Source organism: Alligator mississippiensis, chromosome 1 (genome assembly GCF_030867095.1).
Source record: "Alligator mississippiensis isolate rAllMis1 chromosome 1, rAllMis1, whole genome shotgun sequence".
Taxonomy (NCBI): domain Eukaryota; kingdom Metazoa; phylum Chordata; order Crocodylia; family Alligatoridae; genus Alligator; species Alligator mississippiensis.
In genome coordinates this window covers 168,108,691-168,135,466 of record NC_081824.1, presented here as the reverse complement: position 1 = coordinate 168,135,466, position 26,776 = coordinate 168,108,691, and the positions used below count along the sequence as shown (strand labels likewise).

Sequence of the window (26,776 nt, the reverse complement as noted above, 5' to 3'; positions counted from 1 at the left end):
CAGTACTTGAGAAAATGAGGCCACTTATGTAAGTGCCTAAGGATTGAGCAGGGGTATTTTCAGAAGTGCATAAAGGAGTTGGGAACGCATGGCCCAGTGAAAGTTAACTTTCAAGTCAACCTTATTCCCTTAGGTGTGTTTCAAAATCTTGCCCATAAGCCCAGCTTCAGGTACCCATTCACAAAAGTCATGGCATTCATAAAACAATGAGAAAAGAAACAAGCAGCAAGACGGATCCTTAAAATTGCACTAATGTAATTGAATCCCAATTGTGAATAGAGAATATCAATTAGTAAGATCTACTTAGGTAAACAGCTTCATCTTGTTGACTCTCCTAACACAAATACCAATACAGATCAGTAAAGCCAGGAAAGAAATAAAAAGCCTACGATTAGTGAACAGCCGCTTTTCTAAAAAAAAAGGTGATTTTTATTGAGTTTTAATATACAGCTTTAATATGTTAGGGTAATCATACAAGATCTCTTTTGTGTTCAATTTACATATTACAATAGGACGTGAGCTCAAATCTTTTGTTTCAATGTACAAAAGGAATCCATTGGTTGTCCACTAGCAGCTTTGAAACTTGGCAAGAAAGTTTCTAAAAGATTGTAAGTGCAGTAAAAGACCATAAAGAATACAAAATGCATATAAAGGACTGTTCTCCAAGGCGTATAAACATTGAAAACAAACAGCACCTGCTCCACAGGGCAGACAGCTGGCAATTTAAAAAGTCACTGATCAATGTTCCAGACAAAGAGGAGCATTACCCTGTGCAATCATTTTTATAAAATGGCCTAACAATATCTGTATCAAAGGATTTGCACTGATCAGAAAATAGATCTGAAGAGAAACAGTAGGCAAAGAACTGCACAATCAGAAATGAAGAAGTAATATAAAATATTTTCACCACTATTTAAATGCCAAATTAATCAAGCAATAGTAAAAAACAAAAAACAAAAAACCCTTCTGTTTAAAATAACAGCACTGTTTTACCTATTTTGAATTAATTTTTCTTATGAACACACTATATACTTGATTGTTTCTTCCATATAGAGAAATGTGTCCATTTTCTCTGTCACTGCCATGAAGTTGATGTATATCAACTCATCACATTTCACTTTCAAGACGACACCTTTTGCTGTTTTCCATGTAGTCAATGCTTCAGATTAGATGCATCCTCATCTCAAGTTAAATACTTTCCTTTTTTTCTTTATACAGTGCAGGGTATATGGGCTTAGGTTATGAAGCTTCTCTTTTACTCCAGTTCACTGTCTATTTCTGAGTTCAGTGGTGTACAGTAGTTTGGCTTGTCCGAAGGTACATAGCCTGGCAGACACAAACACTTGTACGAACCTTCTGTGTTAATACACTTGGCATTTTTGCAGAGAGACATTCTGTTGTTCAGTTCGTTGCACTCATTTACATCTGCAGAAGGAAATACCAGAACATGTAGATAAAACAATGAATGAACTAAACACGCTAACATAGCCTTTTCTTTCCACAGAGACTATTTCCTGTCAGAAGCATGAGATTGTATCACTGTACCCACTGTATCATTAGCAATGATAGAATGTGCTGAATGAAAAAGTGGGAAACTGAATATTAACTTCAGACTTGACAGAATGAGGTCAGGCTGGGCCCAAAGATTTGTAATTCATACAATTTAAATGGAGGAGAAAATAGTGGATGGACATCACAGGGAATCACTAGTGGGTGAAAGAGCCTTTCACTCACAGATCGCAGCCAGCCTGAATTCAGCATAAGGCTGTTAGGAAATAAAAACTATCATTAACAACACTCACTTATACGTATATCCAGTTGATGACTGTTCAATGACTTATTAATGTGAGCTAATCTCATTTTTTATTTCACTAGTATTCTTAGATGTCTATATTAAAAAGAATCAGAAATTCTCTTGGCACTAATTGGTACTCTGAGCACAGAGCCTTAGGACTAAGCACCTGAGGAGACCAGAACCCCTCTCACCCCTAGAGCAACACTCCGTGGCATTGGACTGGGGCACACTAGAGATATGCCTTCACTTGCTAGCTTACCATAAAATCATAGCCGATATAAGACAGGTATTTTTTACCATGATGTAGCTAGGAGAGGTGACCTGAGGGGGTAAGCTGGGTAATATTGTTCTACTCCGCTACAAGCTCAGTAAAACCACTGTTGTCTTATATCTGCTGGGCTTTTACAGCAAGCTAGCTAATACATACTAGTAGTTTTAGTATTTAAAAAAATATTTTAAATAAGATTGAATTAACGTGCATCTTGGTACCTTACCACGATAGTTGGCTTTGTACTGAAAATGATACAGGTATGCTAGCATGGTTCTTACGATTACTACTGAGTCAAGTAAATTGTTGCTGATATACTCTGTCCCGTATCTCCCACAGAAACGTGCGAGTAAATCTATTTCAAAATGAAAAAAAGCTGCATATGGAACAGTGCACTGTATGCTCACCAACACAAGTCATTTTGGCCATGTCCAAGTGGTAGCCATCAAAACAGTCACAAGTATAACCTTCCTGAACTCTCACGCATCGGCCATTTTCACATCCATTCAAAATGCCACATTCCTCTGCTTGTAATTCCTCAAAGCTGTTTAGAAAACCTGTATGGAGAAACATTAGAAACAAATAAGTTACAGAGCAGTTCTGAATCCTTCTGTACAATTGTCTAGTAAAACTCTTCAATTTCCTCAGAGGTGTCTTGGGAAGTGTCTCAACTTTATAGAAAATGGGTCAGCTTTAACAGACTTAGAATTTTATGTGCCCTATAAGCACAACAGGATATATTTAAAAATGAAGCTGAAATGGTTTGAACTCTCACTTTTTTACTACTATTAAAATCTCTGATCCACATTTTAAAGACAATGCTTATTCTTATTAATTGCATAATAACAAGTCATCAATTTATATTAAAAATCTTTTTGGCCCAGGCCCTATAATTATATCAGCTTTTACTTAAGCACAGCAAAGTGAGAATTGTAGGGTAATACTTTGAAAAAAGAAAAGAATGATAAAACAAACCTTTCTTAAATAACCTTATGAAAAGGAGAAGGGAAAAGTTGCACTGTAATTAATTTAGAGCAAAGATGTAAAAAAATCTTTGTTCCCAAATGCCTTGAGGGAAGTAAAATGAAATTAGAGACCAGCAGCCTATTGTGGTTTTGGTTAATAAGGCATTGGATAGCACTTAGGAGGTGGCTACCAGTATAAGCACCTATAATCTATAATTGCATCTTGTTATAATCCTGGACTGTGAAGATTCTGGGGTAGGGACTTAAATGGAAACTCTCTCTTAGTAGCTTACCCTTATGAAGGATCCCTTATCCACAATTAGGGCATCTATACAGATACATGATAATAAATTACAAAGATTGCATGTATTTTAAAATAAAAGAGTGTAACTTCTCACTGAATTTCAGTAAAAATAATCTGTCTATCTGAGAACCAACAAGTTAAAACTACACAATTGTCTTGTAGCTATCTTTCCATTCTTGGAGGCAGTGTTCAAACAGAACTGTAGATGGCAGTCAACCATACCAAAAGGCTTTGGGAAAAGCATAAAGTCTGAGTTGTACCACTTGGGAAGGAAAGGGTTGGACTGCATTTTTCCTAACAACATCCATATGTTAACTTAACTAACAGGTATATCTAAAACCTGTTTATAGATTTGGGATTAGTGGCTACAGGGATTTGATAAGCAAAACAGCTGAACTATCTGTTTTACTCCTTTCTCCCTTTCTTGCTGCTCTTTCATTTGTCTTGTCACATTGGCCTTTATGCCTTTCTCATTTTACTTTTTTCACTCTGCTCCATCCTGCCCTATATCTTATTTTCTTTGACATTCCCAACCTTTCCCCCTCTACTCCCTCTGTCCTCACTCCCCATGTCCTCTGCTTGGGCAGCTCCATTGTGTCTGACATCAATACCTCCAGGGTGTTTGGGTGCTCACAAGGTCATGCCAACTGATACACTGTGGTGAATTTCTAGAGTACTTAATCAGTATTTCATCAGTTCTATAGACATGGAACAGAATAATAAAGCAAATACGTGGGGACTCCTTGCTGAAATGCACATGAATGTATGTTTATATGAAATGAAGTCCATACCTTCATATACAGTTAGGATCACTACATAGTTTCCTGTTAAAATGACAGGAAGATGCAGTAGCATGACAAATGCATTGAGTAGATTGTTTTGATTTACTATAAAGTAGCAGGAAACTTTATCTCAAATTTCCATTATATTTTTAAGTCCACTTACAGAGCCTATGTGTGGCTCCTTTAAATAGAAGGCCTCTTCTGGGCCCTCATACAGACAGCTAATTATGAAAAACAAATACTGCCAAGAAGGGAAAAGGTGGGGCTCTTAAATAAATTCTTTACAAATGAAAGTCATCGTTTATTCTACAAAGAGCTCACATGTACCATGTCGAAATTTTAACCAGCTAAAACTGGTTAAAACAAGAATGTATCCACTCCAAACCATCTATTTCTGGACTTGTTTGCAGCCAGTAACAAAACTTTGTGTGTAGTTCTAACAGAGTGTGATGGTAATAAAGTTAAAACATATTTAACTGGTGTGCAGGCTCTGAACTGCAGGCCCTGCAGGGCAAGGTAGGACTACTCCTTTTCTGGGATTGTTCAGTGCTCAGTACAACAGGTCTTACACCTAATAGGGCCTTTTGAGTACTACTATAGTATAAATATTTATAATGAACAATAGTAACAACAGCAACTGACTAAAATATCCAGAAGGATAGAAATCCTGGGTACTTGTCGTGATTTCACATTGCAGTAAGCTAGTATTTGTCATAAGCATGTGGAGTTGATTTAGTTGTGGCCAGAAGAAGGCCACACAGCTGTGTTTGGGGTTTTACCCTCTGTTCATTTTCCACTGTTGTTTCTGAATTAGTGGCAGGATGTGAAAGTGAGAGAAAGCGAGTTCTGACATCTCTCAATATTTCTTAGCATGACTCAGTTTTCTCTCACCACTTATGCATGGAAAATCTTTTATCATTGCTCATAATTTGAGGAAATACTTTTTTTTCCTTCCACTAAATCTCTTTGCCATGATAGTCATCACAGTCATCTTTTCCTGCATTTTCCATTGTGCTTTGATCATTTTAATCAATGTAACCATTTAGTTCTAGAGCCACACACAGTATTTCTTAATTAAAATAATCTGGATATAAAAAGGTTTAATGTTGTAATACTGTGTATAAAGCTTGCTAGTCTATATCAGAATGAATTAATTAGGCCATTTTCTGTAGGATGCACTGATATAAAATGCAATTAGTGAAAGGAATATATTTCAGACACTTGTTCCTCACTCTAGTCCTCTTGCCCTTTCAAAACTATCACTTTGATTTCTATTACCTTGTTTTAAATACTGACCCATTGTCAGCATAAATATTGACATTGTATAAGAGAGATGCTTTGGGAATGAGACAAATAGTAGCTGTAGGCTAAAAGGACAAAGGCAATTGAAATTCCTGGTTCTTTCTGCTGCCTCCATTTTGTTTCTGGAGTGACAATGAGGCTATAGGCTAGACCAAATTTAGGCCTAGAATACAGGTATCAAACTGATTTGAAGACAGTCCACATTTTCTGGTCTGATTCAACATCCATTTAAGTAAACTGGAATTTTTCAATTCATTTTGAAATGAGTTGAATCAGGCCTTTATTCGATAAAGCTTATGTATCTCTGATTCAGTTAGTCTATAAGGTGCATCTCTACCCTGCTGTCTGCCTTTATTCAGTAAAGGAGCTCTGTGTTTTCTGAAGCATAAATGTAAAACTCTCCTTACCTAAGATTTCTCTAGCAAGACATTTACTTTCCTCATGACCTACTTGATGCATGTGTGCATTGGCATTCTAATTTAAAAGCCCAGGTACATCATGCACTGCGATCCTGCTGTGCTAGGCTATTACTCTTTGAGTGGAAGCAATTTGCACACTCCACCTACCATACAGGTTCTTCTGGAAAATCACTGAATGCTAACATGAAGATTTTTTTTTCTTTTCTAAATACACCCCAAAGGAGTTTGTTGCATGCTCTAAAGGAAATTAAGTTGTGAGAAGGAAAACCAACAATTCTTTGGATGTTTAGCAATAAATCTGTTGGTAAATATAAATGTCATTTTATTGGCATATATGATTTCATTATATTAAAAGATAATATTAGACATTGAGCCCAGTTGGGCTCATTTACAACCCTGGCTCTTTGACTAGAACACCTGACAGAGAGTTAATGTCAGAGGAATAACTAGAACATAAATAGGCCATATTACTCAGAAGCAAACAGAAGAATGGAGCCAACTACAGGGAAGTAATCCAAGTTACAACCTTAATTTCAAGCAGTTTACATAATAGTGAAATTTGCTTACGGTCTTCAACAAAGTACGGGTTAGTTTCTGGAGTGTAGTGTTCTTCGAAGTCGATCAAAGCATCTTCTCCATATGGTCGCCGAGATCCTGGAAACTGAATGTTGCACAGCTGGGCATAATCCTCTGAGGGTGGGGGGAAAAGGAAAATAAGATATAATACTAAACACTTGTAAAAAGGGCTGCACCGCATCAGTCCCAGTGCCTTGTGCTTCCTATTAGCTGGAAAATAAACAGTGCTTCCTAGAAACACCATACATCTGCAGCTCCCACAACATGTTCTTCAAGAAGAATGTCATTAAAATATAATGGGCCAAATTCATCCCTGTGGTGACTTTAATGGTCTGGCACCATGGATGGATCTGAATAAAAATAATAAAAACATTAAAAATGTTCATGGCTTTTGGCTGGTCCAATGAAGAGGTAAGGGACAGGAAGGCAAGAAGATGTTAGCTTCCTCTCCCAGTACAGCCAGGCATAGGGGCTTCCTGCAATTATAGTAATTGCATTCCTTGATTGAAAAGGCTGATCCAAGCCAAAACTAGTGCTGGCATGAGCCAGGGCAAAGAAGGCAAAGAGGGTGAAGGCTGGCTATCTCATATACTCCACTAGCCAGATCTGAGCCAGTCAGGGAGAAGAATACTTCCACCCCTTCCAAAGTGGCTCCTTCTCATCATCCTGTGATGCAGACTATGTCTTAAAACCATAGATTTGCTTAACAGTTCTGTGTGAGCTCTAGGATTCAGGGGGAAAAGCAGCTTGGGAAACCTACTTTACGACAGACATCACACTTGCACAGAGTAGCTCTCTGTCACCTGCACGAGACTAGACTCCACGGTTTATGATTCTATCACTGGCTTTAAGCTAACAAAGCAGTTCCTTAGCTTAGGTAGTAGAAGCTCATAACTTTAGAAGCCTGTGTCATGGATTTGATCCTCATCACTGATGACCCATCTAATAGACTGTGTTATGTCACCATTATATCTTCTGTTTGGCCTGCAGTATAAGTTAGATACCTTAGTGCTGTCTCTAAAACTACTATTACTATTACACAATAACTTGTATGCAAGACAAATGCTTTTGAATAAAAATGTCAGTGAAACATGGCATGACATAGTCTCCTTGACTCTTGCTACCTATAACGTTAGCATTCAAGCAGCTCTTCCCATGCAGATTGCCTGGCTTTCAGGAAGCCAATGACAGAAAAAACAGGAAGGTTAAAAAACAAACAAACAAATAGCCCCAAGAACTGATTGTGGCAGAACTCTTCCAGACAGCAATCCTCTTTGGAAACCCAGACTGTCTCAATTCAAGCTCAAAACAGAATACATTTTGCTTGTCATCTTATTTCATAGAGAACATCAACCATATCTGGGACGGCTTCTCTACCTGTCAACAATAGGGTAGCAAGAAGACCACATAAAAGTGCAGTTGGAGATTGTGGTCAACAGCTTTATGCCTCTGGCACAATAACATTCTCAAAATTAAACTAGTAAGTAGTATGTTTAAGCTAACAAAAACCAATTATTTTCCACACAGCATGTAATTAAAGTGTGGACCTCATTGCCACCAGATGCTGTGGAAGCTGACAGTTTAACCAGGTTAAAAAAAGGATTGGACAAATTCTTGGACGAAAGGAGCATCACTAGCTATTGAGTGTGGAAGTTAAGGATACAACAGTTTCTAGATCTTAAACACTGGAGGCTGTGTGTGAGAGAGGAACAGTGGAAAAAAACGAGGTCATCCCTGATTCACTCTCCTTTTCAGCATCCACTCTCTGTCATTGTGACAGGATACTGGGACCAAGACTATGGGGCTCCATCAGAAGCCAAAAAACATCCCAAACCTTGCCACCTTCCACTCCAAGCACAAAATACATTTCTCTGACCTGCCTTCTCTAACAAATGAAAAGATGCATGAACATTAAAAACAAATGTTTCCCCAAACCACCCTCAATAAGCAAAAGACCTTACCAAAACATTGCACTGTGTACCCTTCTCCTTCTAGGCAGGAGATGAAAGAACAAACAATACATGACATATTATGTTCTTTATGTGCAGCTGGAAAGCATTCAGGTACTATGGTAACAAGGGCAGCAAAAGGAGTTATACAGAACAGACTAGACACAGGGCAGAAACAGCTCCTAATGCTACCCAGAGTCCAGCCTAGTCTCATTAACAAGTCAGCTGACTCTCCGAACTCTTCCAGACAGCAAGAAGCTTTGAAAACTCAGACTGTCTCAATTCAAACTTGAAACAGAATACATCTTGCTTGTCATCTTATTTCATAGAGAACATCAGCCACATCTGGGACAGCTTCTGTACCTGTCAACAACAGGGTAGCAAGAACACTATGGAAAAGTGTAGTTGGAGACTGGGCAGCCAGGGGCACCCTCAACCTTTATTTAGTGTTTTATAGGGAATCCATCACTGTTATCTAAGCACTTAGATATTCAGATTGTTTCTGAATGATAAAAAAGTAGAAGAAACTTCTTTGAAAAGCGATGATCTCTTCTGGCAAAGGGAATCTACTACAACCTTAAAATATTAATTTTTCTGACTTGGATAAAAGAAACCATCACTTAATGCCATTACCTACACAAGCCACCTCCTTGCATTACCAGTCAGTGCATGCAAGGAACTAATAATAAGAAGGAATAGGCTCTATTGGGTTGGTATTTTCCCCGCATTCAGCTGAGCTGTGACAGAGGACTGAGGGCAGAGCCTTAACTTCTCTAAGCAGCACAGCTCAGCTAAAGAGATATGCTGAGATACACAGACTGGAAGATTTATAAGAAAACACTGTTCTTCAGGTATTTTACATTTTTCCTTGGATTCAGCTAATGTTATCCTGTCTTCAATTTCTTGAGCACTAATACAAAAAAATCTAAAATAAAATTAACAAAAAAAGATGCACCTGTTTGTAGAAAGCAAAGGTAGCTGGTGGAGTTTTTTTGCATGTAATTTTTAAAATTTCTATGTATAAATCATGTTTTACAGAACAAATATCCAGCAATACACCACTAAGCCTTACAACACTTTGTGCAGAATGTTTTTAACTAAGAGCATTACACCTCTGAAGAAAATATTTTGAACAACAAGAATATCCAATGCAAAGAAAACCTGGAAGAAATAAAACTGAATATAAACAGAGTGCAAGTGGCTGTCAACATTTTTGGTTAAAATAAGAAGGCAATGGCTAATATGTTCCCATATAGAATAAATGCGTCTTGACATTTATGGCTTAAAAAAGTTGACCTACTTTCCTGCCCTGAATTTTCTGTATAGATTTGTAATAAATCAAAAAAAAAAAAAAGAAAGAAAAGAATGTTAAGTATTAAATATATCAGAATGAGAAAACTAAGGACTTTTTTGTGGAACAAAGGCCTATCATCACAAACTGAACAATTCCACTGAAATCAATGCAGTGAGTAGTGAGAGAATGCTATGAAACTGGGATGAGTTGCAAAATTGATAATTCACTCTCTTGTCAGTCTCTTGTTTCAATTAACATGTGGTAGGATTTTTAAATGTGCAGTGTTGGCCTATTTTTGCTCCTAACTCAGTGACAAAAAGGTAGTTTGACTGACTTTGATGGGACCAGAGTTAAACCAATGCTAAATGCTTTTGAAAATCCCAGCCATGATTTGAAACATAATTCTCTAAATCTTCTTTATGCTTGGTGTGGGCATTAACTACATTGATTTTATACAGGTTCTGCCTGCTGCATTCAATACATTTAAAAAGATTCTAATTGAAAGAAGCAGGAAACACTGGATTGGGGACTACAACTGTCTGTGCCATTGTAAAATGTTAGTACGTCTTGAAATCCCCATTGCATTATAGCAATTCATATAAAGACTTATTGGTACTTTCTATATATCTATACATAGAACTACACCTCACTTTGATTTTATGCCTTTAGAACCTTGTGCAACCTTTTAGGCTCATGCAAAAATGTTATTTACTGCCATATGTGACACAGAAGTGGAACCCATGGTTAACCTATTGTTGAGACAGATGACCCAGACAATTTGAAGTCTTTGTGAGGCAGTATTTTATACTGGACACCTACCAATACAACGTATTCTAATCTATCATGTAATCTATTATTAGAAATGTATGACTATGGGAACTTGCTCCTGGTCGCACTGAACCTTTTCTGATACAATCAAATTTTGGATGTCTTTCTTTCTACCTTGAATGCAACAATTATAAATAAATGAATGGTTAATAAGTAACACTAGTAGTACTCGTTACAGATAGCTATAAGCATATCAGAAGACAGTTTTATAAATGGCTGTATATCATGGCTCTAAGCAACCTACTTGCTCAGAGGCAAGTTATACACATGACTGCTTCTAAAGGAGAGCATGCCATGTTTAAATGCTGTGAGATGTTCACAAGCAGCAGAGGACAATGATTCTAAAGTAGAATTTGAATGAGAGATTACAACTCTAATAGATGATGTTAAGTAAAGTGATCAAACTGTTTGTTTTTAATAACAATGTGATTGTATATGCAGGACAACACATTTTACCATTGATTAATCTTAAATTTTTGCAGTTGACAGTAGTGTCTTTGTTAAAGCTAGTATTTCAAAGGTTCCAAAAGAATGGTTCCCTTTTTCAAATCTGACAGTGTCTGACTGGCTCTCTCAGCACTGCCTGTGAAAAGGAAAGCCCTAAAGACACGGGCATTAGGAAAGGCATAACCTTTTGAGGGGAAGGAAACAGAATTTTTGTGCTGGGGGCATTTAAGACAGATATATAAGGGTCCCATGTAGATGTAGGAAAAAATGTTGGTAAGATAGAGGAGTATGAAGGACTTCTTTGTTTTACTGTTTTAAACTTTTTCCCTTGCCCCTTTATTTTCCTACTGTTATGATTAAAAATACTTTAAGCAGGTTGTTTTGGGTCACTGTGTTTTTCACGGCTCTCAAGCTCCCCAAGGCAAGAACTGCATAAACTGACTCCAGTCAGACCTGTTAGGTAAGTATGGCTGGTGCACAGGATTCTGCTACTGTAAGAGTGGGAGAAAAGTGAAATTCTGTCCCAGAGAAGGGATGATCTAGGTTCTGACAGAAAACACTAAGTAAAATTGGAAATGGAGACAGAGAAGTGTGGTTGTCTCTAAATTTTGACAATATTTTACCTACTAAGCTGCTACAGAAATTAATGCATGGTTTCAAACCAATCTCTTCCACAGAAAGAAAGAAAAATTCAAAGGTATTTTTCCTATTTTGTAATCAATGCTAATACATGTTGTTATTTATTTGCATTCTCTCGCTTCTTCCTTCTCCTGACCCTGAGCAGGGCTACTATATCTATGTGTGGCAGCCCCCACCTGACTTATCTCAGCATGGCAGCCCCAGTAGCCAGGATGCAACTGGTACAGCTGCTGCTCCTTGGCCAGAGCACCAGCCCCTGATTGGACCATGGCCTGGTGGCCGCATGGTAAAACACAACCTGGAGGCCGGGAACACAGAGGGGAAGCGTCTGGGTGCTGGAACCAGACACAGACACACTCCCCACTGCCAAGAGCACACTGCCACCGCAGCCTTTGCCAACCAGTGAGCTAAGGCCCTGCCTGAGCCTAAAGGGGGCCAAAACGGAGGGGCATCCATACCTCAGACAGAAAACCGGAGGGAGCTGGGCACAGCTCTGGTAACCTGCCCAGGGCCAGACCCACTCGCCGGGACCAGACGGCACTGAAGCAGCAGAGCCAGCAGCCTGCTACCACTAAGGTTAGCCGGGGATGGGAGAGGGTGGCCCAGTGGGCCCAACAAGGGTGAACCCTGGAGGGACAGCCTGTAACACCCAAGTCTTCTGGCAGTTCAACCACATACCCAAAGTGTGCCATCGGGGGACACCCACCACTTCTGGCCATGAGCAGGCCCAGCAGGGAGCATGCAGAGCCCCTGGGTCACCTGGCCAAGAGGAAGTAAGGAAAAACCCCAGGGAAAAAGGGGTAGATAGAAAAAGGGGAACGAAGGGTTGAGGAACCAGACCCTTAAGCCCCAGTGCTCAGGAGTGAGCAGTTCAGCATGGGCATAAAGGTGCCCTGCTCAGTGCTCAGTCTGAGCCATGTTGAGTTATGTTGTTTTCTTTTGTATTAGCATTTTTTCTCCAAGTGTAACAGGTCACAGTAAGCTCCCGTGATACTGGAGCATCATCCCATCGGCACATCAAACCACCTGCGACAACATTAAGGCACAGCCTGGGATCTATGATAAGACACAAGTGGAAATGGGTGGGGTGTAGGGGAGGAGAAGCCCCACAGAAGATGCACCAAGGAGGGTGTCTCAGAGCTGATAAGAACCACTGAGCAACATCACAAAGGTATGGTTAACATTGAAAGTCATGGTGGGTGAGCAGGCTCAGGGGCAGCCCACTCCCCAGGTGGCAGGGCGAGGGCCTATCACATATGGCTCAAGAAAGAGATGCTTTTTTAATATCACATAATGCATACTACTTTATATGTTTATAAATTCTTTTCACAATCTACTTTCAAACCAAACAAATGAGCTATACCAATTATATATCTTAAGATGGCTACTGCATCATGGAGTTAGCATGTGCTTCCAAAATTGCAGTTTACATTTTTAAGAACAGCTGTCTCAGTTGTGCATATAAGTTAAGTGTCGTTAGGGGAAAAATAGTTTGGTTCTCATTCACACCTGCACAGAAGCCAACTCTGAAAGCTTGGTGGTGAGAGCCGGGGTAACAAAAAGAAAAGACAAATCTTGACAAGCTTGATAGAAGCTTAGTGCATGGACATAAGGCTCCTGACTTTCAGAATAGTAGTCATGCAAATACACATCTATTTTCCATGTAAAATTGCAATGACCATATATGTAATCATGGTAACTGTCCATGCAAATGAAATTGAGCCTGAACATTTGAAGATCAGAACCAAACTCTCCAGCTGATCTTAAAGTTAAGACAAAGTGTAAAAAAAGTTTTATCTGCACCCCCTTCCTACTCCCCCCAGAACAGAACCAGAGTACAAAAGCCAACTCCTTATTCCTGGCCATAAAGAAAGCTTTATATCTCTTCCAGAACCTCAAAACTGCCACCATCACAGGGAAAAGAGCCAAAGCTATCAACAACATTGCAATTCCCTAAAAATATTTTAAAATACAGCAGTTTCACCATAGAAGAATTCACTAGGGGCAAGGACAATGCCAAGAAAGCATTTTATTAAGTAAAATATATGTCCCTTCCCAATCAGAGATTCTGGACTTCAGTCTAAATTGCCTACACTGTGCTCTCTCAGGAAATTGCATCATGTATGAACCAAGGCCGAAAAGATTTCTGTTCTTCATTTAGATATTGCTTTCCTCACTCCTTTGACATCCTCTACAAACTGACTTTTAAGCTGGTGGTAGACAGCTTTCTTATATGCACAGTGAGATATTTCTTTTGAACTCATAGTTCTTAAGAATGAGGCGAGGACACTGGTCATAGCAGATGAGTTTTTCCCATAATCCTGAGAGGATATTTATGCTCTTGCAAAGATGAACTATAAATGAAATGCCTGCAGAAAAGCTTACTCTCCTGTTAAAGTTGAAGGAACTCAGGTTACCAACCTGCTTAGTATAAAACCTTGCAGTGATATTTTTTTTCTCTAATTTAGGCTGCTCAGATGGCGTAAAACAATAATTCATTTGAATGCTTGTGGAAGATTGTTAAAGCTATAGTAAGAGTCAAGTTATGTCTACTGTGGCTTCATTGCTGGCTTTCCAACCACTCACTCACATGGACGCTCGGGATTTGAGGTTTAAGCATTTTAGCTTTCCAAGATCCTCCTTCAGGGCTCTTTTGGTAAGAGCCTGGCAGGAAATGAAGGAATCTATTCAACCCCCCCTTCCTCCAATCAGGGCTTTTAAGCCAACCAAAATCTAGGGAAGATAGAGCGTTTCCTATCCTCTTTTCAATCCATTTCCCAATCTTAGTTTTTTTGTTTGTTTGTTATTATTTTTACAGATCAGGGTACCAAAAAGTAACTTACATATTTAAAAACACCTTGACTAAGTCACTTGTACAAACAGTTAAACAAAATTAAAATATTTCTCAAAATAAGTTACCACTGTAATCCAGAGTTATACAAGAGCCAGATTTTGCCTTGATTTAAAACAAACAAATACTATAATAGTACAACACATTTTGCACAGTTCTTTAAGACTAATAAATACAGAGCCTGGAGAACGAAGAAGCATAGGACCTTTGTACATGCAACAAAATTGGCTTTCAAAGCGGTTTAAATGCCCTTTTGCACCGCTTTAATGGTGTTGCTATTTACAAGCTTGGCAGCATATTCTGTTTTAATGGCATTTCTATTTACATGCTCAGCAGGGTACTCTGCTTTGACTTTGTAACTTAGTAAGGTAGAAACCCTCAGAGATGAACAAAATGCAACAGTGCACGGGGCACTGGAAGCTGACATGCTCAGGGAAGCCTGGGCTTGGCAGTCTTCCAGGGCCCCCTGCACCATCCCTGCCACCCTCTCCTGCTGCCAGCAAACCCAGCTGCCCTCCTGCCACCTTGCCTCTCTGCCCCAGGGGCAAGCCAGCCGTTATTGGGCAGTCCCAGACAGCAGGAAGGTGGTAGGGACAGTGCACAGGGTGCTGGAGAGGGTGCTGGGGGGGGCAGTGAGCTGCTCATGGGCTGAGTGGCCCCTGACCTGCACAGGACCCTGGTCCTTCCCTCCAAGGTGGTGGCGCCCCCCAAGCACCACCAGCCTGTTGGCACCCAGCCCGGCCGGTCCCAGGGGGTGCTGCCACCGCGGATGGAAGCATCAGGCCCCACACAGCTCAGGCAGGGAGGTAGGCTACTCACTTGAGTAAGCATTAGCAGTGTTGATCTCTAGGGAAGAAAGCCCCCCAAAAAGTCTATCTTAAAAATGTGAACACATGGCACATTTACACTGGTGTAATTTTGTAAACTGATGAAATTACACTGGGAATGGAGAGATGACCAAAATATCCCAGAGTTACAGTATGTTACTCTTATATTGGCTTGCTAGTTGGTGGCTGGGGAAGCAGGCAATAACCAGAGCAAACAGATAATTCAGTATACTCAGGTGAAATGGGCCTGAGTTGGGAACACAATGTGTACACTGCTATAATTTACACTGCTGCATAGTTACTATACTTTTTCCATGGAATAATTTTCCACTGGAGTAGAATGACTTACACCAGTTCAAGGCTGTATGTCACATGTCCATTCCACTTTTACACTGGGGTAAAGGATGATACCACTGGGGTAAAAGTGTCATGTGCCTGCACCCTGAATATATGGTAACTTATAGAACTACAACAACAGCTTTAAACAGGATTTTGAAACTATCTTTTTATATGTTGTCAGTCCCATGTCAGTCATTCACTCCATTATTGAGATTACTTCCATGTAGTAGCAAAACTTTAAGATCGTGGTTTTTAAAGTGTGTTCCGTGGAACCCTGAGGTTCCATGATAGGTAAACAGGGGTTCCACAAAGAGACTTGGGGGTAATGGTAGAGCAGGCTGGGAGGTGGTGTGCCACCATTGTCGGGCTGGGTCACCTCACTCCACATCAGCTGAAAGGACAAAGGTGATGGTCCCGTGGCAGAAGAGGTGATATGAAAGGGTTCTGTGATTTTAGGAAGTTGAAAAAAACACTGCTTTAAGAGATACCACCTGTTTTTCCTCAGACTCAGGATGTTTAATATCAGTATACATAAAACCACTATTACTTTAATGCGGTCAGCTGGAAGCATTTTGACTAGAGCAGGAAAGTAGCAGAATCCTCATTAATAATTTTCAGAAACTTCAGCAATGGATCATTTTCATCACTGGATAATGGCTGAACACACAACTGTTACAAAAATCTTCCTATTTGCCTGGATTAGCTGAGATAAAAGCTTCCTTTCTTCCCAGGCTCATATATTTCTATGTTAGTTGGTATTTAGATAGGGCAGATTTCAAAACTGAATAGTCAAAGCATCCAAAATATTCCAAGAAAAGTCTGGGCATAAAATTACAGTTTTTTTTGAAGATATGAATTAGTTTTATAACTAATTTGAAACCATTTGACAGATGGCTGCAACCCTGTTCAAACAGCCCAATATTTTCTCCTATGTCTGACATTTACATCTTCAGACTCAAAGAAAGCATAAGGTAAAAAGTACCCATAAGTCACTAAATAATCGTTCTACAATCTACCCATTTCATCATGAAAATCTGCTGGTGTTAATGCTTTCCCAATCCTCAGATCCTCTTTAACATATGTTACAAATCTTCAGTGTGCCTCTAGCTTTGGAAATAAGTATACACCTTCAGCAGTAAATCTGGCCAACACAATATACAAGCATTTGAAAATGGAACAACTCCAAGTTCCCCAGCCAGAACCTGAACCTATGACCTTCTGGCTTTAAGGTGTGAAAACACTCATCTGAGCCAATGATATCACTTTAAGTACTGTAGACTGAAGGCATGTCAAATGAATCATTCATTCGGTTCACTCAACTCTAAATTTATTTTGGTATGTGTTCTTAAAAACAGAGAAAGGCTCCCAAAAGCATGTGTGTGTATGAACAGACAAATATATATAAATAATTTACATGTACACACACCCTCCTAAACATATTGTGTGAAGACTATGCATATTCTGACATGAAAAATAAGCTTTGATCTTTTTAACCCTCTGATTTTCAATGTCTATGTTACACATGAAAAAATATAATAGTCCTCAAAAAAAACTGACTTCGTGGCAAAGTGTGGCTCATGGTTTCAATGTAAGGCAAATGTCCTACCTATTCCGTTACTTAGGGTTGCCAACTGTACATAACTTTACAGACACTCCATAAGTAACTAGGCCAAAAACACCTGTTCGTAAATCTGTAAAAAAAAATAAACTCGCTGTCCTTGAAAACATAAGGCCACTGGAGCAGACTGAAGCTCTGTGGTGGGGAAAGAAGCTGGGCACAAGTTTTGAAGCACAGACAGAGCACAGCAGTGCCACCTGGTGTCCAAGCATGAGTAAAGCACCCTGATGCTATAGCTCCTCATCTAAACCTTGGCATGCACTGCAGCTGTTGCTGTTCCTGGTGCTTGTCTCATATCCCGTCTGTAAGTCTGCCAGGTGGCAGTTAGGCAGCCAGTGGTCTTTTTTGGGGGGGGGCTCTGTGCTAGAAGTGGTGGATTGGGGCTGGCAGGGGAGCATTTTGTGGGGTGCAGTCAGGTTTACAAGGGTATGGGGGTGAGTAGGGGACCCCTGGGCTGGGGGTAGTAGGGTGTAAAACCATTGCTGCAGTCAAATAGGGTTGCCAACCCAAGATTTTTTTTTTACTGACAGTCTGCAAACTTTTTACTGAGAACTAAAACTTTTTTACTATGTTTGGAACCTGGCCCTTGTCCGGGCTCTGGCAGAAGGGTTACAGTTATAGTATGCAAAACATATATTAGTCAAAAAAAAATTGGCAGTTAGTAAAATGTTTGAATATTGTCAGCAAAAAAAAAAACCTGTCAGGGGTTGGCAGCCCTGCCTTTTGTGCATGTCTAAATTAACATAAAATACTCTTAACACTTAGCACAGTTAATTGGTAAGAATGTTCAGTGGAATATAATAACCCATCCTTCATGACTGATTAATCAGTTGATAATATCTTGTGTAAAAACACCAACTGTAATAAGATGTGAAAGACAGATATACAGAAGTAGTTTTCTCCTCTATAAAATAAAGATATCTAGGTTCCTACTTGTTCTGAGCAAACAAGTCCAATTCTGTTTGTTTCTTGATTGGACAAAGATTCTGAGAGGCAGTATAATGACTTAGCTTAAATTTAAGAATGTAGGTTTGGAAGTGATCTCCTGGGTCAAGTCCAGTCTTTCTCCTTATAAAATCCCTGTAATAAACTAACCAAATTCCATTTTATTCCTAGGTAGGCTTCTTGGCCTGACTCATCCTAACTGAAGGCTATTCCAGAACTTCGTTGCTGTGATGTTTAGAAACTATTTTCTAATTTCCTATATTTATTCATGGCTAACTTATTCCCATTTATTTGTGCCAATATTGTCTTTTAGGTTAAAAACATAACCTGCCTCCTTTTTGTTCACTTTTCTGGATGTATTGTTAAAGAGCAGTCATGGTCCTTTCCCCCTCAGCCCTTGTTTTTGCTAGGTTTGGCTCTTCTAGTCTTTACTCGTAAGGCAGGATTCTTCATTCCCCAGGATCTTTCTGGTACCTATTCCAGAATGAATTTATCCTTCCTGAACATGGTTGACCAGAATTGTACACAGCATTCTGTATGTAGCTTTACCAGTGCCTTGTCCAATGGAAGACATCTCATAATTTATGAGAGAAACAGATTTCATTATCACACTCACTTTTTTGTGCCATGGTCGTTAATGAAAATACTAAGGAAGATTAGTCCCCACACTGACCCTTCAGGAACTCCACTAGTAATCTCCCACTAGCTCATCCATTCTTCTTTCAATGCAAACCATTGTTGGCCCCCTTCAGTCAGTTCCTTACTCACTTTACAGTTTGTGTACTAATCCCTCTCTTTTCCAGTTTAATTAAGAGTTTTCATGTGGCAACATAACAAGTGTTTTACTGAAATCCAGACCGAGTAGATCAACTGCATTTACTTTGTCTAGAAAATCAGTTATCTTACTAAAGAAAGATACCAGGTTAATCAGGTACAAGCTACCTTTTCTGAGAGGATGTCCTATTTTATTCCAGTTTCTATGTCTAACTATTTTCTTCAAAATTTGTTCTAAAGCCCTTTCATATTACTAAGGTCAAATAAATGAGTCTGTTGCTTTCCCTTCACCTCTTTTTTAGTACAAGTACCATACTTGCTACTTTTGCTACTTCCCACAATTTCATGTGTCATATTTTTTCATACACACCACACACAACTTTCCCTGCAAAATCAGCCCCTCAAAATTGGGTTGCATGTATTAAGCAGGGATACTGATTTTCTGGTTGAGATAGAAGCACCCTGCTTTGATTTCTGCTCTACAGTGCAGGAGCTGTGGTACTGCTATTTAAGCAGCTAAGGGAGTCAATTGACTTAATGGCTCAGTGCTCATCATTCCAAAGGTATTAATAATTGCCTCTCATTTCTAATGGTCTGGATGTCCCACTAACCAAGCTAACCATTCTTAGGGAATTTTGCTGTCTGCTGGCTGCTTCTGATGTCTGTCTTTAGCTCTTTTCAAAATCATAGATCCACCCATGAAGTTTTCAGAAGCATCTTTTCAGCTTTAGTTAAGGAGGAAGGGAGGGTGAGTCAGTTGAAGATTAAGGTTTATGTAGCCATAATTTTAGAAAAAAAGGGCTTTTTGCCTTTATTCTGCCTTTCATAAATGTGACAGGGGGCCATCATGAGGCCAGTCTAATCATTGGCCTGCCCACCTGTCTAGGGCAGTCCTCCCACCTGTCTTGCCTTTGATGTAACTTTGGAATAGTTGTTTATAGGTGGGAGGCTGCCCATTTTAATGCCTGATGCCAATGGCAAAATACATGGCTCTGTACTGCCCCTACACCATGTCCCATGCCTTGCAGATGGCATCACTATGTGGCTCTGGCCCCGCACCAGGCCCCATTACATTCCAGTTTGTCATGTTGGACCCGGACCTGGATCCCTCTCCTAGTCAGGAGGCCTAACCTCTGCTGTCATGTGGGGCTGCAAATTCCCTAGACTTCTTTCCCTCTCAGCAGTGGCCCCCCTCTGGACCTTTGGCCACACAGACCCTGGCTTCGCCTCTAGGCGAGTCTGGTCTCCAGGTTCCTTGCTTTGTTTATCCCTTGTGGTGGGCACTCTGGCCCTTTAACTGTTCTGATCCTGGTCCCAGCACTGAGCAGTCGAGGGTTTCCTGGCTAGGTTCCTGAGCAGCTAGCCCTCTTCTGCTCATATGGGTCTGCCTTCTCAGGCCCCTCCAAACACTGTTCACTTGGTCTCTAAGGCAGGCACATGTGCAGTCCTTCAGGCCTGCCCAAGCAGACCCTACTTTCCATGGCCTATGCACAGTCCTTCAGGCCCACCACATGGACCCTTCTCACTTCACACACACCCCATCACTGGGGCCATGACACCACCCCCTCATTACGGCTACTACACCAAGGCTCTTGGGCCTTACGCCCCTTGGGTCTCAGGTCTGGCGGTGTGCCTGAACCCCTCGCCTGTCCCCTCTACGGGGTATAGCCTTGGTCCCCAGGTCGTGGTGCCCCATACTCACCTTTCGCTAAGGTGGCACTGGTGTGGCAATTCCTGTGGACCACCCTGCCACAGGCAGCCCCACCACACCATCCAACTCTAGCAGGGTGTAGTTTTAGGTCATTCCCCAGGACCAGGAACCTCCTCCATCCCCATAGTTCCTACCCTTAACCACCAGGTGTTCTGGGAGCAGCAGCTCCGGCTGGTGATGTTATCCCTTTGGCTCCCTGCAACAACTGCCAGCTCAGCTCTGAGGGTCTGGGTTTATATTGAGGCTGCTCAGCCCCATCCTCCAATCCAGAAGCCCTCCCATGGTCATCTGACTGCCTTGTTTGGCTGCAATGCAGCTGCCAGTTACTCCACAGCCTGCTCCAGCCTCTTTAAGTGGCAGGCTCCAACGGTGCCCGGCCACAATAAACAAGGTGCACATTATGTTCTGGGGAGTGGTGTATGTGAGAAAATACAGCATTTAAAAAAAATCCTTGCTATCAATTTTCAGGTAATTTAATGTGCCTTTGCTTTCAAGCATTATGGGCTGGACATTATCTGGTTCCCCCCAGCTGAAACACATTATGGTCTTTGAGTTTTCCTTCCATCCTGGATGTAGCAATCTCCAGTTCTACACATTCATTCTTATTAACCAGTTTGTCTCTGCTCCCATGTTGAACATCATGTCCTTGGAGTAAAATTTACTTTTTGTCTCTACCTAGATTAGCTTTAATTTCTAACCACTCCTCACTACATAGTAGCTTTGCTTTCCTTCCTTTCCTTTTTTTATTTCCACAGCTAGATTAACTTTTACTACTAGTTTTAATTTCCTTTGCATAAATCCAACTCAACTTCATTTTTGGCATTTCTCATTTCATCACGATGCGTTCTGATCTCCAAGTCACATTTTTTTTTTCTGTGATCAATCTCTTTTTCCATTATTTGTAGACTCTCTGATTACTTTAAATATTCTTTTGTAGCTGTTTTTCAGCCAGTTAGATCTGGAATCCTTCTCTTTTTTTTCTTGCTAAAGATGCAAATTCCAGATAGCTTTTACATCTTTGATTTTAAAAGATGACAAGTCTCCTCCATATTTAAGTCTTTGAGCTCTTCAGTCCAGCTGATTTCACTAACTGGTTCCCTTAATTTCTTAAAGTTTGACTTTAAACCCCCCCCCCCCTTAATTACACATCTGTCTTTGTTTATCTTTTAACTTAATTTAAACAGAATCAGTTTATGATCACTTGATTTTCTTTAACTAGTTCTTCTATAATGTTCTTATAATTTTCCAAAATCACGTGCCTTTTGTAAGTTCAGTAGCTATTTGGTGAAAAAATCTGTTGGCTAGCACACCCAGGAATATCTGGGTCTGACCATTGCTGGTAGTGTTTATTCTCCAATCTATGTCTGGATTAAATTCTTTAATAAAAACACAATTTATTTAAGAATCTCTCTAGCAGATTTGAAAAGGTTTTGACTGATTACTGACTAACATGAGAAGTAGGGAAATTTCATAGAACCCAGTATCTGGCAGAAGAGAAAGAAAGTGAGAAGAAAATCATGAACTTAATTACATGCACTCAGCTTCGATGGAATCTGTATATGACAGACTATACTATCTGTCACAGAAGGACAGGCATTTTAAAAATACAAAATAAGACTATATTTGTGGAATGATAAGGCCTTTTACAAAAGTCATCTGTTGAAAAAAACCAAGCACTCTAGCAAGGCTACCATGGCCAAATTACCACTAAAAAATAACTTCTTATTCTAGAGCTTCATTTTGCACTGGGCAGCATTGTGTGAACAAAACTTTTCTTTTAGTTTACTAAATCTTAATACTAGCCTTGACCACAATAAAAAGAAGTGTATTTCTTTTTAAACACTTACAGTAGTTTGCCATATAGCAGAAAGTAACATTATTCAAAAATTTGCTCTGCATAATATTTCAAGTATTAGGCCTAAATTTTCAGCATAGCAAAATACCCCTCTTGCCCCACAACATTCGAAGCTTGGATCAGAGATGACTCATTACTGGCATTTCCAGCTGAAGTTTAATGGTAGTGATAAGTTTTCAGCACCTTGCAAATCCAGGATGTTATGTATTTATGCCAGATACCCCAAAAGTGGGGCATCAAAAAGTAAAGACCCTTTTTGTAAATCTGGATCTTCATGATTTCCATTTAATACAGGGTAGCCAGTTTCTTTCTTTTTTTCTTTCTCTCTCTCTCTTTTTTTTTTTTTGCTATTATTTCAGGTACTGAAAACACACTGCAAGGGAATTAAATTGATCAAGTGCCCCAAAAGGCATCCCAGTAACTGAAATATATAATTCCTTACCTGAGTCCTTCATGGGACACAGGGCACACTGCATGCCCCAGGCCTCACCATATAAGCAGCAGCACTCAGTGTATGTAGTCTGCTTTCCCACCAGAGGTTGACTACAAACAAAATCATCACTCAGATATTGCCAGCAAAGGTCCTGGAAGACTTCAGTTTCTTCAGTTTGTTCTGAAGGAGAAAACAATATTGCATGACTACTACAGTGCTCTTATTGTTTTAAAACAACTGGTAAAATACAGTGCTATCTGAACCAAGGTTAAAAGAACAGTTTAACTCTACCTCACATGAAACTAAAACTGGATGAACTTGGGTTTCCATCCTGACAAACTTTAAAGGATTCTGATTTATAGAAAGGACTAAGCACCCAGACTCTGAAAAACAGTATCTGAAGTTGGCCCCCTCCACTGACTCCCTAAGTGATTAGGAAATTTTAAGACTGTTGGCCACAGTGTGGGATTTTCCAGAGCACTTAGGTTTAACTTAACTTTTTTCCCACTGAAGTCAACAGAATCCAGCTGAATTCTGTGGAAACAGAGCTATAATCACAGTAAATGCTTGAGAAATCCCACTCAAGAAGTGAAACTTAAAAGATATGATGTTTTCCTTATAAATTGTATCAGAAGGACTATTTAAAGATGAAGTAACTGCTAGTACTGAACCAGGTGAAGTGTTTCACAGAAACATACAGGTGTCAATGAAGTTTTCAATGAGCACTTTTTCAAGGTGCTCTAGTCACGTTGACCAGAGTAAGAGAACCCCCCCCCCCAATGTTTTCTTCATAAACAGAAGAGTGCTTCAATACAATTCTATTTTGCAAACATGTCTGAAAGCTTTGGCTTTAGTTTCAAATGTAGAACAAAAAATATCAGAACCTCCAACGTGGTCATGAAACAGAACCATTATCCTCCAGCCAGTGTTGGCAAGCACATTTGTTACAATGCAGAACAAACATGATTTCAAGTATACACATTGCATAAATCAGCATAGGACTAAAGCCCAACTCGGGAGTAAAATGTAGTGCTCTGAGGGCATGTCCACATGTGCAGCCCAGGGCTGCTCTGACTGGGCTCCATGTGTAGCGGGGGGAGGAAGGGGATGGGACGCAGGAACATTGGCTGGGGCATGAGGGTGCTTCAGCTGATTGTATCTCAGCCAGCTAGTCCACAGCATGTGAAGCCCCATCAGAGCAGCCAGCCCAGGGCTGCTCCAATGAGGCTCTATGTGCTATGGAGTGGCTGGCTGGGGCATGAGGGTGCTTTAGTGCAGGCATGAAGGTGCTTTAGTGCTTTACATGCGCGTTTAAGCACAATAATTTACTGTGCTGTCAGATAATACTCCTGTCTGACGGGACTATCCAACAGCACAGTAAATTAGTCTACACTGGTCTAATTGCCACGCACGTGTAGACAGTGACACTTCACTGCATAGTAAATTAGTCTATTGTGCAGTAAAGCGAACATGTAGACACACCCTGAGAGTGTGAAGATCATCAGAGTTTAGGGCTGTCTTTTATTACTTACTGAGCCAGTACTCCTGCTCAATCCAGTAGAGAAAAAATAATGTATAGCAAAGCATACCACTTGTATCTGCTGGTCTGATACATCGCTTTTCTGAAGCATCCAGAACCATTGGGTGTGTACAGAAACAGTTGTAAGATCCTTCAGTGTTAACACACTGGCCATCAATACAGCTATCTGGGTCTTGACATTCATCAGTATCTTTAAAATGGAAGAAAACACAAGAAAAAAACTCAACCCCAAAGAAGTTCATTGAGTAAATCAGTTCTTGCCCACTCCTAAATTTAGATGTGCCCTTCTTGGGTGCCATCTTTTGATTAGTATAAATAAAGAACTCAAAGCTAAACTCTGCCTGTGCCCATGTCCAACAGGAAAGAAAGAAATCAGGTAACATTTTCACCTTAGTGCACCCATGCAGGAGAGAGGCAAAATGTTGTCCTGTTGTTCTCAAACACTGATCAGAATATTGATAAATGCACTTGATGGTGCTTCAGAGGTCTAGAGTGGATGTGTACAGGCCTAAAATACTTCCTGTAGAGGCCTGCTGCAGCCACGTTAAGCTCCACAGGGTGCCTGCATGCAGCTTTTATGCCATACCAGTAAAGACCACTGAAGAGCACAATGCCCAAAGTTATTCACCAACTTTGCAGGGAAAGGAACCATCTTATTTGGGGAATACAATCCTATGCCTCTAGCTTGGCTTAGAGAGGAAAAGCAATAATGTATCCCTAAGGAAAGGGCAGGCTATTTTACTAAAAATAAATGACATTAAATCAGCAAGAAAATATCTGTGTGAAGGACAATCTTAGAAATGCAAGGTGAAAGGCTCTCTTATTGTGGTTTCAAATAATTGCTTCCTTTCATTATGTTATTCTGCATAGTCCTCATGGTTTTCTGCTTATGTAGCAAAACCCAGGGTCATGGTTATGAATATTTTTCAGTCAAATAACCAGAGTGAAGGAGTACAATGTTCTTTAGACTAAGAGGAGCACATTCATATTATACCAGTGACCTGAATTGTAATTTCACATTGCATATTAACTTCTTGTGGAAAAAGATGTAGTAAAAAATATTGTTAATTTGATTTATTATAAAAACAGGACCCTTGCTAAAGTAGGTAAAGGCACTGAAGCTGTATTGGGCAGAAAAAGAGGAAGCAGACTCCCATGATCTTGTGTAGCCAGCTGGTATCAGCTGTAGCCTCTGTACCCTTGGGATACAGGTGTTACTTATGAGATGCAGATCTTTGGGTGCAACTTGCTGAAAGGGAGGGAAGGAATCAGCTCCCTGTACCAGCACAGCTGGTCAGCCCTGCAGGAGAAAGGGGAATGCTTGCATCCCTTAGATCAGTGCTCTGGGAGACTAGGAAGCATGCTGTTCTCCAGCCCTTATTGTGAGCTGTGGATAAATGCCTCATTTCAGCCTAGTGTTTTCAGTGTAACTTTTCTTGTTTTGTCTATCTGCATAGTGATAGTGAAACTTAAGGAAACTTACCAAAGCACTGGAGTTTAACAGGGTCGTAGTATGTGCCTTGTTTGCAGTAACACTCGTAACCTGGCTGTGTATTCAAACAGAAACCATTTTTACAGATCTCTTGTCCAAACAGTTGGCATTCATCTGCATCTGTAGATAAAACATTAGGGGATATATTAGTTACTACCACTGCTGTAACATGGAGGTTGGGGGTGGGAAGGATAAAATGGCACAACTCCCCCACTCCCTTTATCTCTGTCCTGTCTGTGACTTTTGGGAGGATGGCAGGATCTAATCATCACTGCAATCCACTAGGCTAGTGATTCGCAACCTTTTTTGTACTAGGACCCATTTGTAAACATCGATTACCAGTTCTGACCCAGTGCCCCTCATTCCTGACCAAATGCCCATGACCCACAGTGTATGGGACATGGGGGCCCCCAAACAGCCCCTTGCAAGCAGAAACCCTGCCAGCCTGCAAGGGAAAAGTCACGGTTTCCCATGTCTTTCTCCTTTAAAGGAGAAACCTAAACAAGAAGCTTTATTAGTCGGTAGAATTTCAACATTTTTTTACGTTCACCCATTTGGAGCAAGCATAGAGTACATCTGTTCCTATTTACAGTGGCTGGACACTAAGATTTCTATTGCTGAAGTGGAAGTTCTCATGACTCGACTCCAACATACTTTCAGTTTTTTTAAAGTTTGTTGATCCATATTTAAAGTTTGTCTGCGACCCTTTCATACATTCTTGCAACCAACTTTTGGGTTATGACCCATGGGTTGAGAAATGCTGCACTAGGCTGAGGTTGGGGGTGGGGGAGAAGTTATTTTCAGTCTCCAACCCTCTGCTTGT

At 40.3% G+C, this 26,776-nt stretch overlaps 1 protein-coding gene across 6 annotated transcripts in view; it reads right to left on the bottom strand.

Annotated features, from left to right (window-relative positions):
- Positions 1-406: 406 nt before the first annotated feature.
- Positions 407-26,776, bottom strand: part of LTBP1 (latent transforming growth factor beta binding protein 1) — a 363,058-nt gene continuing 336,688 nt past the window's right edge. For all 6 annotated transcript variants that reach the window (XM_014600068.3, XM_014600069.3, XM_019500580.2 and 3 more), the window contains 6 exons: positions 25,945-26,073; positions 24,511-24,651; positions 22,931-23,101; positions 6,403-6,525; positions 2,471-2,620; positions 407-1,425 (listed from right to left, as the gene is read on the bottom strand). In XM_014600068.3, coding sequence (XP_014455554.2) covers positions 1,256-1,425; positions 2,471-2,620; positions 6,403-6,525; positions 22,931-23,101; positions 24,511-24,651; positions 25,945-26,073 — 884 coding nt within the window. In that variant the 3' untranslated portion in view covers positions 407-1,255. The remainder of the gene's footprint in view (positions 1,426-2,470; positions 2,621-6,402; positions 6,526-22,930; positions 23,102-24,510; positions 24,652-25,944; positions 26,074-26,776) is intronic.